The sequence below is a fragment of the Tursiops truncatus genome, chromosome 8, assembly GCF_011762595.2.
Source record: "Tursiops truncatus isolate mTurTru1 chromosome 8, mTurTru1.mat.Y, whole genome shotgun sequence".
Classification (NCBI taxonomy): Eukaryota; Metazoa; Chordata; class Mammalia; order Artiodactyla; family Delphinidae; genus Tursiops; species Tursiops truncatus.
This window is the reverse complement of record NC_047041.1, coordinates 52924214-52938370: the sequence shown is the minus strand read 5'-3', so window position 1 is coordinate 52938370 and position 14157 is coordinate 52924214. Positions and strand designations below refer to the sequence as shown.

General features: G+C 39.5%; 1 protein-coding gene across 22 annotated transcripts in view; it reads right to left on the bottom strand.

Annotated features, from left to right (window-relative positions):
• The window catches only part of NARS2 (asparaginyl-tRNA synthetase 2, mitochondrial), a 142542-nt gene extending 129696 nt beyond the window's left edge, over window positions 1-12846 (bottom strand). For 18 of the 22 annotated variants that reach the window (XM_073808377.1, XM_073808363.1, XM_073808365.1 and 15 more), the window contains exons 1-5: window positions 12412-12846; window positions 9329-9438; window positions 8688-8808; window positions 6570-6710; window positions 619-699 (exon numbers count right to left, since the gene is read on the bottom strand). In XM_073808377.1, coding sequence (XP_073664478.1) covers window positions 619-699; window positions 6570-6710; window positions 8688-8808; window positions 9329-9438; window positions 12412-12552 — 594 coding nt within the window. In that variant the 5' untranslated portion in view covers window positions 12553-12846. Of the gene's footprint in view, window positions 1-618; window positions 700-3024; window positions 3104-6569; window positions 6711-8687; window positions 8809-9328; window positions 9439-12411 lie in introns of those variants that run through there. The other 4 variants (XM_073808379.1, XM_073808382.1, XM_073808384.1 and 1 more) reach the window with 4 other exon arrangements.
• Between the last annotated feature and the right edge of the window lie 1311 nt (window positions 12847-14157).

Here is a 14157-nt window from a genome sequence, read left to right as displayed (position 1 = left end):
AACAGGCTGTCTAACTGGTAAATGAAACGCTTTCAATTGCTGACATGTAAGAAAAACTGGTAACTTTTAAATTTCCTGCAACAAGAGCAGGCTGACAATATGTGGCGCATAGTAGGAGCTCAAAGAATAACCGCTGAACAAAGAATTAAAATAAAAGCCTTCATGAGGTATACAGACTAAATAATTTCTTATGAAAAATATATTTTCTAAAGACTCTGAAAAAGAAAATATTCACATGTATGCTTTTCTATTTTAGTTCCATCTCTTAAAATAAGTTACACCCAAAAATATAACTTGGAGGTTGAATTTGCAGAAAAGATTTCTTAGAATTTTTATTAATTTCTTCAAATTTCTCTAGTTCACCAATTCACAGTTATAAAAAAGGCAACTAGAGTACTAAATTAAAAATCCACTCCTTTCAGTCACAACGTAGGTAATACAGCTGGTTGGACAGAAAATTAGAGAAGTGTGAATTTTCTATGCACGTTTTTTAAGGATTATTATCAACAAAGTTTCATGTTCTATCCACATAACTCTCATTAAATTTGAAGCAAACCCTCAAATGAAAAATTGATATCAGAGAGCAATATATCCCCCAAGATGGGAAGCACAGCTTACCGTAACTTGAAAAAGTTCTCCAGCCCCCTCACAGTCATTGGATGTGATTACTGGAGTATGAATATGCACAAAGCCACTGTCCTGGAAGAAAAAGAGAAACCACTTTTCTCAGTATATTTGTATGTGAAACACTTCCAAGAACATACACTTCATTATATGATTCAAATAGCACTAAGAGAATGCCATATCAAATCCCTCCTTAATCCCCAAAATAAAACTATTAAAATATCAAATGGAGAGTTTACTATGCACAAAGAATTTTAAATCAGAACTGACTTAGACAATATCTACTCCAATCTCCTCACTGGAAAGACAAGGAAATTGAGGTCCAGAGAGATTTAATGAGAGGCCAAAATCATACAACGAGTCAGAGTCAGAGCCGGGACTAGAACCTAGGTGCTCAGGATCTCTCTCTGGTGCCATTTCTTCTTCCCACTTTTCCAACAGACTGATAGTGATTTAACACACACGCACACACACGCACACTCACTCAGGGCTAATGCATAATGATGTTGCCCGCACTGCTAAGGGAATAAAAGTGATCAATATTAAGTTGTTATTTTGGAATGAGACCCTCAATTGTAACAAAGCACCAAAAAGGAGATAAATTAAGGTTGACAATCAGGGACCGCAGAAATAAACAGCAAAGAGGCAGGAATGATTTTTAGGAAGTTTGTCATTAAACTGATGGCACAGTGCACCGCACATGGCACAGGCAGTGCACTTCCTTTGCCTCAAGGAAGATTGTGAGCAGCAAACCCATCCATTACTAAGGCACCCAACTGCAATCCTTCTGCTCTAAAGTCTGAGACTATTTCCATTAGTGAACCACAAAAGCTGTTGCTAGTAAAACTGAAATAACCCAGCAACTTCAAGGTTATGCTTCTTTCACTTCGACTATGGATGTAGGCGAAAGGTTACAGGCAGCATAAATGCTGCAGGGTGGGGGTGGAGGCAGCTAAAGTGAATTTATTCTGCAAAGGCATAAGAGTATGTGTTCAATGTAAACATTTTGTTCTTGACATCAATACAATAAGTTCATATATATCCATCTAATCTCTGCTAAATTCTGCCAGTACCTACTGGTGGAATGTAAAATATGTCAGTGTATTACCAGGGGCCTCCCAAATTTACCCCTTCCTTCCTAAAAAGGTTGAATTCAAGTATTCTGGCTATGATACAAAGTATCCAGCCAACAACTTGCCTTATGATGTAGACTGATTAAATTTTCAAGCTATAAATTAGGAGTCTCAGTAAGTGTTCAAATATGTACTTAATCTGGGAACAACGTGTGGTGAGGTGCTGCACAGAGCACATTATAGAGAACAAATGAAATAGAATCAATAACATTACTGCATAAAATTTTTATCTCCTAGAAGCCAAGAATTATGGACATGAATCATTTATTCCACATAAGGCAACTATGAGCATGAGTGCAGTAAACAAAGAAAGGAAGTGAAAAATCCAAAGGAAACAAGGGTGGCGAGAGGGAGGAGAAAATTTAACGGCTAAATATAATTGCCTAAGTTAGAACTGGTCAACTGCCACAAGGAACAATGCTGTAAATCTTATGAAAATAACTGTATGGGATTTTTTTTTTAATCACTCAAATAGTGGGAATTATTCTCAATTCTCAAATAATGCTAAACCTTTCAAAAGGCATCATCAGCTTTTTAAGCCTTAACAGTGCTAGCAAGGCTTATCATATCAAAGTTTATATCATTACCACCAAAAGTTATACAGGAGAGGGTACAAAGGAACAACAAAGACGAGAACAAAGTCCACAAAAGAGAAAGTGGATAGAGAAGTAGGAAAATAAATAGCAGGAGTACTCTCAGAGGCTGCCTCCAGTGGGGTTCCACTGTCAGGTACTTATCCTATCCCACAGCAAAGGGGTTCCTAATAAGAGAGATGAAGGCCAGAGAAGGGGTCAAAAATTTTGGCCCAATTATTCAGATCCCACCCATCACCTCTAAATATCTAAGTATTTTGATAGATACACATTGCTATAACCAGATATTTATAAGGCAATGAATGAGTATCTGAAAATTACAAAATTCATGTACTAAGGCCCATACACATCACTCAAAGAGTCATGGACTATATTTTTCTTTAACACACACAAAATAAATATTATTTAATCAGACTCAACAAAAAAGAAACATGACAGCAATTGCTAGCCACAGACACACCACTGGCGACAAAAAGTGACAGCAAGAGACCAAAAAAACAAAACAAAAACCAAAAAAACACCCCATAAAAAGCAGACACAGGAACTCAAAGACACAGCAGTCTAGGGTCATTCAACGCAGGGTCAAAGAACACTCCTCACCATGACAGGCTTTGAAGGCACTGCCATACTGAGAAGAGAACAATCTGATACTCAGAGGAAGAACCTCAACTCACCAGGAAAGGGCAAACTCTTTTCTGTTGGCTCACTTCAGGAAGCCAGGGAAGTATGTAATACATTTTAAGATAACTGCCACTGGAAATTAGAAAAAAAATTGGTGCCTAAAGAGATAATCCTATTATTTGAGAAACTCAGCTCTTGTAAATAACTCATTTTTTGAGAATTCTAGATAGTCATGTTTTAGTACTCAGCAAATGTGTCAATTTTATAAGCAAAGCAAGTTATACACTAAACATTTTTGATACTCAAACCAAAAAACTCTAGATCCTTAAAGTATCCTAACTAAAAGGTTTGTGCTCAAGTTTCTTTTTCCCTATATTTTCAAGGTCTGAAATTTTTGAAAATTTTACATTTTAGTTCTTAACATGTTTTAGGGAGCCTAAAGTAACAAACATAGAAACAGTACCAAAAATAGGATAATATATAAATAATATTTAATATGTCCTATAGTACTCCCATTATTTCTTTAAACAATTCAATCCTGTCACATACACAAGTGGGTGACATCTTAGAAGGAGGTATCAGGATTATATTTTCCAGAGCTTTACAATTAAAAAGTGAATTTATAAGACTCAAAAGTACCTACCTTTATAACCATCACCAACAGTGCTAAAATTCATTATTTTCAACCACCTAAAATATTTTTTAAATTTTACTTTACTTTGCTTATTCTTTGATTTCAGAGTTTTCTAGTGTTTTTTATTATTTTAAAATTATTTACATACCTGTGAAAACTTCAAGTAATAAGAAATGTATAAATTAGGTAAAACCCACTTGTTAATGGATTGCCAATACCACCACCTACTGGCCAGAAATCCATAAAATTTTCAGAATTAAAGCAGATCCACTGACTTTATCAGCTGTTAAAGCCATATAGGGAAAAAAGATTTTTACATCTGAACAAATTTTCTGTTTGTATGGTTCAAGCACTATTGAAAAGCCATATGGATGGGACTTCCCTGGTGGCGCAGTGGTAAAGAGCCCACCTGCCAATGCAGGGGACATGGGTTCAAGTCCAGGAAGATCCCACATGCCGCAGTGCAACTAAGCCCGTGTGCCACAACTACTGAGCCTGTGCTCTACAGCCCTCGAGCCACAACTACAGAAGCCTGCGCGCCTAGAGCCCGTGCTCTGCAACAGGAGAAGTCACTGCAATGAGAAGCCAATGCACCGCAATGAAGAGTAGCCCCCTGCTCACCGCAACTAGAGAAAGCCCATGGGCAGCAACGAAGACCCAACACAGCCAAAAATAAATAAATAAATTTATTTAAAAAAAAAAGCCATATGGAAGATGCATAAGAAAGTTTATGAGAGCATATGTAAACACACCCTTTCACACTATAATGGGATGACACTGTATAATGTGATTTATTTTTCTTTGTTTATTCTTATGCTTTAAAGCCATGATGTTCTTTAGCTGTCACATCAAAAATTACCTCTTAAGGAGCTTTTCAAAGAGCAAGAACTTCCTTCGTATGCCATGGCAGGGCTGGGCCTGCATGAATTTGGATGCTGTCCAAGGGAAGGGTACGCTGTCAGACAATCTTTGCAAGTGAGCTGGATCTGGAGAAGTGGATTAGGAAGAGTTCCAAAACTACATGGAATAATACTGAACTTTATCCATTGGGTCACTCTTGCTTTTGGAGCCCTTCCATCCACCACATGGAAGGAGGGTCCGTTCACCTCATCAACTTACAAACTACATTCCACTGTGGCTTTCCCGGGTTGGGGGAAATGGCTGAAAAGCAAAGCTAAATGAGACAAAATGTCTTTAGGCATTAGATCAATCTACTTGATCAACACCAATAATTTTTTAAAATTAGTGCTTACTGTATATAAAATGTCTGCGACTAAAATGTAGAAATAGGAACTAGATTTACCCTCCCATTTGAAACAACAACAAAAAAACAAAAACAGGGCTTCCCTGGTGGCGCAGTGGTTGAGAGTCCACCTGCCGGTGCAGGGGACACGGGTTCGTGCCCCGGTCTGGGAGGATCCCGCATGCCGCGGAGCGGCTGGGCCCGTGAGCCATGGCCGCTGAGCCTGCGCGTCCGGAGCCTGTGCTCCGCAGCAGGAGAGGCCATGACAGTGAGAGGCCCGCGTACCGCAAAAAAAAAAAAAAAAAAAATCCACAAGCAAACCACATGAAATGCTGGTTTTCAAGACACTGGATATCAGACAACAAAGGATAGTGATCCCTGAGAGATAGGAAACAAACACAGTGAACCCTACCAGCAGCCCAGCTTACTACCTTGAGATTTTCCAGGCCACAGCAGGAAGAAGGGAGAAATAAAGTGGAGCCCAGCAGACTCCCTGAGTTGAGGAGACCAAAGTGGCTAGAACTGACAGGACAGAGTACCAGAGAGCAGACAGTTGTCCAACAACTCCAGAGATGTACAGGGAGTCACCCTGGAGTATTAGGTGGAGGAATGATCAGCACATGCAAGTGAGGAAACTATCCAAGGCCAGGGAAAGAACCATCCACAACGATTAGAGGAAACAGCGCCTGCTGCTCGTATGTGGCTGGAAACAATGCCTGCTCCCACAAACCAGGCTGGAAAATCTTGTAATTCACAAGGCACTACGTAGAATACTCAGGAAGGCTTTGCCTCAGTAGTGGGGAATAATCAGACGCAGACTGAGCACTGCTCCAGATTTACTTAACAAATCATAAAAGCAAGACCCTTCCAGTAACTTAACTACATACCAAAACAAAGCTTAAGAAGCTTTATAAATATCCAGCACCCAACAAGGTAAAATTAACAAGGTCTGGTACCTAATCAAAGATTAGCAGATATACGAAGAAGCAGGAAAACATAACCTATAATGAAGAGACTAATCAATCAATTAAAACTGACTTATAGCTGACACGTTAGAAGGACGTAAAAAGTTACTAAACAGCTATGAAAACTACAGTTTTAACTAAAACTGTATTGCATATGTTCAAAAAAGTTCAGTAGAGACATGGAAGACACTAAAAAAAAAAGGCCCAAATCAAACACTTAGATATGAAGCCTTTCACTTAGATATGGGGTGAAAAACGCACTGGATAGGAATAAGAAATTAGGCACTGCAGAAGAGAAGATTGGTAAGCTTGAAGACATAGTAATAGAAACTATCCAAAAGAAACACGCTGGAAAAAAAAGATTTTTTAAAAAGAAAAGAACATCTGAGAGCTATTGGGATATCATCAAGTGGCCTAATATATGGGTAACTGAAGTCCCCAAAGGAGAGAGGTAACATAAAAATATTTGATGAAATAATGACTGAAAAACTTGGTGAAAATTAAAATGCATAGATCCAAGAAATTCAATGAACTCCAAATACAAGAAACATAAAGAAAACTCTGCCAAGGCACACATAAATCAAATCACTCAAAACCAGTGATAAACAGAAAATTTAAAATCAGCCAAAGAAAAAAGTACCACACAATAAAGGGTGCTTGGAATAAATAACCTGAAGAACTTTCAGGATAATACTCCAGTATTACAATTATTCAACTTCTTCACAAGAAAGAACACCTAGAAGCAAAGCTCCTTACCTTAAAGAAAGAATGGATAGCAGCTGTGGCTTCACTGCGAACCCTCAGTATAGAACCCAGAACATTAGTCCTACACCTAAGGTGAGGGTATTGTCTCAGATACTCCAGAGGATGCCTCTCTTTATATTTAAAAGGGAAAGCCTGACAATAAAAGGAAAAACAAGTTAGAAGCTAAAAGAAATACAGTTTTATAAAATCAGTTTACAGGGCATTTGTTAAATAGTAATGCTTTAGAATAAAACTAAGACGCTTTTGTTCCTTATTTCTTAACATAACTGAACATGGTCCACATTAATTCTAACAAGTTAGAACAGTGAGTGAAATCAGAAAGATATGGGTTTAAATTCAGCTCTACTACTTATTAGCTTTGTAACCTTGGGCAAAGTTACTTATTATCACCAAGGCTAATCTGTTATTTATCAAATTTCTATCGGTTAGCTATCAATCACTACTTACAAATAGAGAGATTAGGATATAGTTACCCAAAACACTCCACTGTTTGGCACACATGAGTTTAGAATATTGTAGATATTAAACAGTATGTTTTCTACAGCTGTATACACACAGCTGGTATTGAATTTTAAAATTGCCCAAATGTCTTGAAAGTCCACAAGCGCTCATAATCAATTAGCACTATTTATCACCATTTATCAACATGTGCTGCTGTTTCAGAACATGAGCGAGGGTCAACAGCTTTGTATCATCTGGACGAGCAATGTATATTCATAACAATTTTAAAGGAAATTATGACTCTACCTAGAAAAATTTCCCTGCCCCACTCATTTTACAAGATTGAGAAGATAGGATAAAAGTTTCAGACCAAAACCAAAGTTTCAATAAAAAAGATAACAGAGAAGCTAAGTAAAAGAACTCTAAAACAGGCTACCAACATAGCTATCTATTCCTTTTAGGCCTTGTGCACACATTAATTTATGTCATATAGAAATACGTCCCATACCTACGAAAGTGACAATATGATCACATTAATAGGAATCTGGGGACTGTTAGCAGGTTCAGAATTCCCTAATGCTGAATACTTAAAAATGACACTGAAATGAGGGGGAAGAGTAGTGGAAAGCATCAATACCCACCAAGGGAAAACAATTTAAGAAGAGTAAAACACATGGCAAATTTTTAATAATCAAACATCCCTCTAAAAAAGCAAAAATAAAAATGGTTAACATTTCAATTATCCAAAAGAACTAAAAATGAATTTGAATTAAAATGATGCTATTTCCCTATATTCCTCATTTTTTGTTCATTAAATATTTGAAGATGAGTGTAGCTAAACCACAGGGGGTTAAAATGGCTAGCACATAAACTTCAGCTGTGCCACTAATCAGCAATATAACCTAATGCAAGCCATTCTACCTGATTGGGTCTCATTTTCTCCAAATAGAAACTGGATTGATAATCTATGGTTTTATTCCCTCTAACCTCTTTATCAGGCTATACATAAAAAGCTACTAACAGAAGAGTCTTGCAAAAACAGGAATAAACATGTCTTAATGTAGAATTTCTTATCTTTGTTCAGCCTAAGCATCCCCACAGTCTAGCACCATCCAACAGAATTTTCTGTGATAAACGGAAATGATCTGTACCTGTGCAATGCAGTACGGTAGCTGCTAGCTACATGTGATCACTGAGCACTTGAAATGTGGCTAATGTCACTGAGGAATTGAATTTTTAATTTAATTTTAACTGATTTAATATTAAATAGCCATGGGTGGCTAGTGGCTATTGCACCAGATGGTACAGTTCTAGATCATGCAAAAGTAATTTCTAGGCAGAGCTTTCCTAAGAACGTGGTTTGCCCTGGTACGTCTTTGTCACTGCAGCTGACTAGGCATGCTTGTAAAGTGGCAAATCTCAACAGTGACAGGCACCACAGAGATACACAGAGTATTATCACTTAGCTCTCACTCCTAAGGCTCCAGCCGTCTACATAAATACTTTTTGCTACTCTTTCTACATTCCTCAGTCTATAGCCTGTTCCAATTACCTAGAAGTCACAATCGAAAAGTTCCAAGTGCCATCTTCCCAATAATCATACTTAAAACGTTGCTAATGTTTTAAATTAAGCCTTAACGGCCTCCATAATCGTGTCACAACACATACCTTAGCATCACAATTTCCAACAACTTCAATTTTTTCTGCCTTCAGTTCCACATTTTGCCTTTTGGACAAACTTTTTACCAGCTGCCCTTGAACTTCCACGGAACTCCCAAAGGCCAGTTCTCTATAATAACAAAACAATAGCATAAACAAGATCTTACATGTAGCCCTCATATTAATACCAACCTTGCTCTCAAAACATTAAACTATTATTTATTTATTTATTTGGCTGCACCAGGTCTTAGTTGCGGCATGCGGGATCTAATTCCCTGACCAGGGATCAAATCCAGGCCCCCTGCATTAGGAGCATGGAGTCTTAACCACTGGACCACCAGGGAAGTCCCTAAACCATTTAATGATAGAAGATTTTACCTTTAATTGGGTTAAGAGCTGCACATAGTTGAGAGAGAAGCAAAGGATAGGTGGGGGATATTGTCATGTGAAGATGTTAGAGAGAGGAGAGAAGGATCTTGATTCTAAGTATTTGGACTTGAGCCTCAAAGCTATGAAAAGAAGATTTGTTTAGAAAGATCACTGAGGGGGCGATATGAACACTTAGATTAGGGAAATGGGGAACAGAGGAGATGAAAAAAATTCAAAGTACTCTTTAAAACAAACAAACAAACAAACAAACAAAACCTCACCTACTGTCAAAGCTTGAATCTGCTACAACCTGAAGGCTTTCCAAAGATGACCCATCATTTACATGCAGGAACAAGACTTCCTTCTGGGATCGGACTGAACGAATCCATCCCTTATGAGAAATATTTCTAAATGTGAGTTTAAAATACAAACATTTTATATTTTCATTACACATACACACAGAGGACTAAATGAAAAAAAATAAGTCTTCATAATCCCGCCTGAACAAATCAATTGCTTTTAGTTTACCAATATGCATATATAATTTTATATGGTCCTCATCACAGTGAAATACAGCTTTGGCATTCCACCTTTGTTGCTGTTGTCGTTTTGTTAATAAAGCTCATCATTCTGAATAAGATGTCCCAAATCCCGTTAGGTTGATGAGCCTAATTCACATAACCAATCCCCCTAATATTCCAGGTTTTCTTCCTGCCCCTGCCCCTCTCCCCCACCATTACACGTAATAGGGTACACATTTTGGTTCCTTTCTCCTTTTATATCAAATTCCCAGAAGGGAGATTATGTAGTTATAGACTAGAAACATCTTTATGGGGTTTTCTTTTTTACAAAGTATCATACTAAAAGGGTTCTCAAGAAACTTATTATGATCATATTAAGTAGCACATAAACTTTCAAAGACACTCTGAATTTAAATGACAGGTATGCATGAGTACAAATGAGATGTCTTCAAGTAGAACACTAAAAACAGCTCTCTCACAGATGACAACCTCTATGCTAGTTAAATTTAACTAGCATAGAGGTTGAGAGAATATTCTAGCAGCCTCTGAACAACTGTGAACAGTTGATGGTGTTTGGTTAACCATCAAATGTGCTTGGGAAAAGTGAGATAATCCTACTTAGAAAAACTGTACTGATCCTGACTTCCTTTGTATCCCCACCACACCCTAATAGACACTGTTATTAAAGCCCTTCTATTACTCATTTGCATGTCCATAATATTTTGTGGATTTAGGAATCACATTTTTAGTTGCATTGAAGGCTATTGTCAGGCACACAGTAGAAAATCCATGAATATATCCAGTGGAAGAATATCTATCATGTACTGAACATCTACTATGTAACAAACATTTTAATTACTACGTTCTTCATATACTGTTTCACCTCCTCCTCACAACAGCAATGTGGATTATCATTATTCCCGTTTTACAAGTGAAGAATTAAGGCTCAGAGAAGTTAAATAACCTGCCTGAGGCCACACTGCTGGTAAACGGCAGAGCCTGAATTTAAACCTAAGTCTACTAGGAAGTGCTTGATCTTTCTCCAGGGCTAAGCTGAATAAAGCGTAAATTGCCTCAGTCTCACATACAAGGCCCTTCATAAATTGAACACGCCCAATCCAAAGCACCAATGTCTTGCTTTTTACTTGTTAGTAAAAGTTAACATTTATGGAGCACTGTTTAATGTACTTCTGTCCTAAGCTCTTTTTAAGTATTTTTCTACTTAATCCTCACAAGAACTATCACTTTAGAGATGAAACATATTTAGAGAAGTTAGGATAACCTTGTTAAATACTCAAGGTTACCAAGTAGTACAGGTGGAATTCAAACACAGAACTCAGTTCAAAGTTCATGTTCTTGTCAACAAGCTCTTCTGAAATGATATTTCCACCCTATCCCTGGTTCCTGTGCCTGAGGAACACATCCTTCTGGACTCAGCTGAAATGTCACCTCACGCAAGAAGTCTTCTTTGACCTCCTCACACTGTTAAGAACTTCCCTCTCTGTATTCTCAAAGTTTTCTATTTATACCACTAATACTTATCACATTGTTGTCATTCCTTGTCTTATCCATCAGACCAGGACTGTCTGACAAAAATATGTGAGCCACATATGTAATTTTACTTGTTTAGTGGTTACATAAGAAATGGGTTAAATTAATTTTAATAGTATATTTTATTGAACCCAAAATATATATCAACATGCAATCAATATTAAAAATACTGAGATAGTTTGCATTCTTTTGTTCTTCAAAATTAGTGTCTATTTTACAATTACAGTACCACTCAATTCAGATACTTCTAAATTACACTGCACAGCACTAAAGTGAAAGCCTCTAACCTAGCGAGTATGTTCCATTCTTGTCACCTTTGAATCCTCTCTAGACTAGCACACAAAGGTATTAATGTATGCCGAATTAATAGATTAATGCAGGAAAAAGTTTTGATTTGGATAATAGAAAGAATATGAAACCCAAAGAAATGCAAAGAGGGGGAAATTGGTCATACTGCTAAAAATCAAGGATATGTGAGGACAGCAAAAATAACTGCATCAGTGTGTTTCAGCAACCTAGTAAGTCAAACCTCCTTGCTTGGTCTGCTCCTTTAAGGAGGTACCTTCTGTGTGGAGCCGCTGCAAATATTATTATTAACAAGAGAAATGATAGCAACTAACATTTATTCACGGTGGGCCACTGCTCTAAATGTTTTGTAACTAATATTCAGGACTCTGTGAGGTAAGGACTATTATCTCCATTCTCGTAAGAGGGAACTGAGGTTTAGAGCACGTTAAGTGACACGCCCGTAATTAACAAGCTACTAAGCGGCAGAGATTTAAACCGAGGCAGCTTGACTCCAGAGCTCTTTCAGACTGCTACACTCCACTCGTTCTCCTAATTTATTAACATAAGTTTTATGCAAAGCCCCATTTTAGGCACTGAGGTGGTTAAAAGTTCAATGAAAGGTATGGTTTAGTTGAACAAATATTTACCGCCAGCTATGTGTGACTATCAAGACGGGTAAGACATAGTTCCTGCACTCAAGGAGCTATATAACTGTGGACACACGTTATGAGGGACAAAAGAAAAGGGGCTCGTTCATTTTGCTGTATGATTAACAAGTTTACGGGTAATAACCTGTATCATGAAAGCAAAGTTCCAGCACTTTCCAGGCAAAACTAACGGTAACCAATGAGAGGAGAAAAACGTGGACCCACACGATTGTCTACATTTTCTAACTTTGCCTGCCGGTCGTTCTGTCCGACCCGACAGCACAAGGATAGCCTAGACGTGGACGTGCCATATCAGTCAACGAAAAAGACAAACCCACCGCCTTCCGATACACTAACCTGGACCTTAACGCGCTCCCCACTTGCGTTCTGGGCCCCGAGAGCGTCCCGCACGCTCAGTTTGGCTGAAGGTTTGTGCCCTGGGCAGGGAGCCGAGGAACAGGAGCGCAGGGCTCGGAGCAGGCACCGGGCCCCGAACATAGCGCGGCCGCCCCAGGCCCTTCTCGGGACCAGCCCTGATCCCAGCGCGTGCGGACCCTGCCTACGGGAACCCTCTCTTCTCCTCGCCTCTTCCGGGCCGCAGCCCTGCCCTCAGGCACTCCAGAGTCCCCCGCTGGCTCCCTTCTCCTTCACGGGCCCCAACTCGTGGAGAAGCTCTGCTTTCCCCCACCCCGAAAGGGCGGAAAGGACACAAGACGTTCAGCGGCGAACGGCCAAAGAGAAAGCACACGCCTTGAGCTGCCGGGACACCCCACAACCCCGCGTTGCTTCTAAACTCACGCGCTTCCTCCTAGCTGAAACACGCGCGGCACCCACCCCTACGTCACCACGCCAACGCTAACGTCATCACGCTACGAGGAAGTTCAGAGGGAGCATGCGTACTTGTGACTCCATGTAAAGAGGCGGCGAAGCGGAGGAAGGGGCGGGGTCAGGAGCTGAGATGGGGCGGAGTTAAGACGCTAGGGTTGTAGAGGTTAGCGTTGAAGGAACTAGGTAACCCGCTTGGGGCGAGGTATAAGAGTCTTCATTTCTAAAGCTTCCGGGTGATGCTGAGGAACGCAAAGTGAAGGGCGAGGAGTGACTGATGCAGAAGGAAAGCGGACCAGAAGGAGACTTGATTGTTGAGAGGATTAGTGTGAGGGGATCAGTCTTTTCGGAGTTCTGAGCCCCTGCTAAAGTCACAGTTGGGTGGTATCAGACATCTAAACAGACAATTGAATAAAAGAGTGATCAGTTCCCTGACACAGCCTAAGCGTGGGATGCCAAAGATGGCTTGCTACAGAAGGTAACCCTTTGACAGGTAAGAGTAAGTGAAGAGACTTGGAACGGGGTAGTCAGAGAAAGCTTGACAGTGTGAAGCTGTTGGAGAGACAGTGGAGGAATTGCTGGGCATTGCCTGCCAGAATCTTTGAGCCTCTCTGTTTCCTTTTCCAACACAGTTATCTGCGTTTATTTGACCTGGAAACAATGACCCCTTCATGTATTAGACGACCTTTTTTTTTTTTTTTGCGGTACGCAGGCCTTACTGTTGTGGCCTCTCCCGTTGCAGAGCACAGGCTCCGGACGCGCAGGCTCAGCGGGCATGGCTCACGGGCCTAGCCGCCTCGCGGCATGTGGGATCTTCCCGGACCGGGGCACGAACCCGTGTCCCCTGCACCGGCAGGCGAACTCTCAACCACGGCGCCACCAGGGAAGCCCTAGACCACCTTTTAAACGTATCAAAAATAATTTTTTTTTCTGTAACTCATTGATACTCATGAACTAGTTTTCTATCTGATTAAAAGAAAGAAGGGCTAGTTACTTAAAGTTGCACTATTATTATGCCCATTTTACAGATAAGAGAACTTAGGCACAGAAAAGTTAAATGACTTGCTCAAGGATATACATTCTATAAATGTGAGATTTAAACCTGGAAATCTTGGCTCCATCCACTAAACTGTCATGCTATACAGTCTCTCCAAGGTGGGAAATAAAACCATTGTCCCTTCCATCAAGGAACTCATGGTCTAGACATGGAGACTGGCAAGAAAACAGAGAATTGTAATATAAACTAATAAGTACCAATATAAATGTATAAGCCAGGTG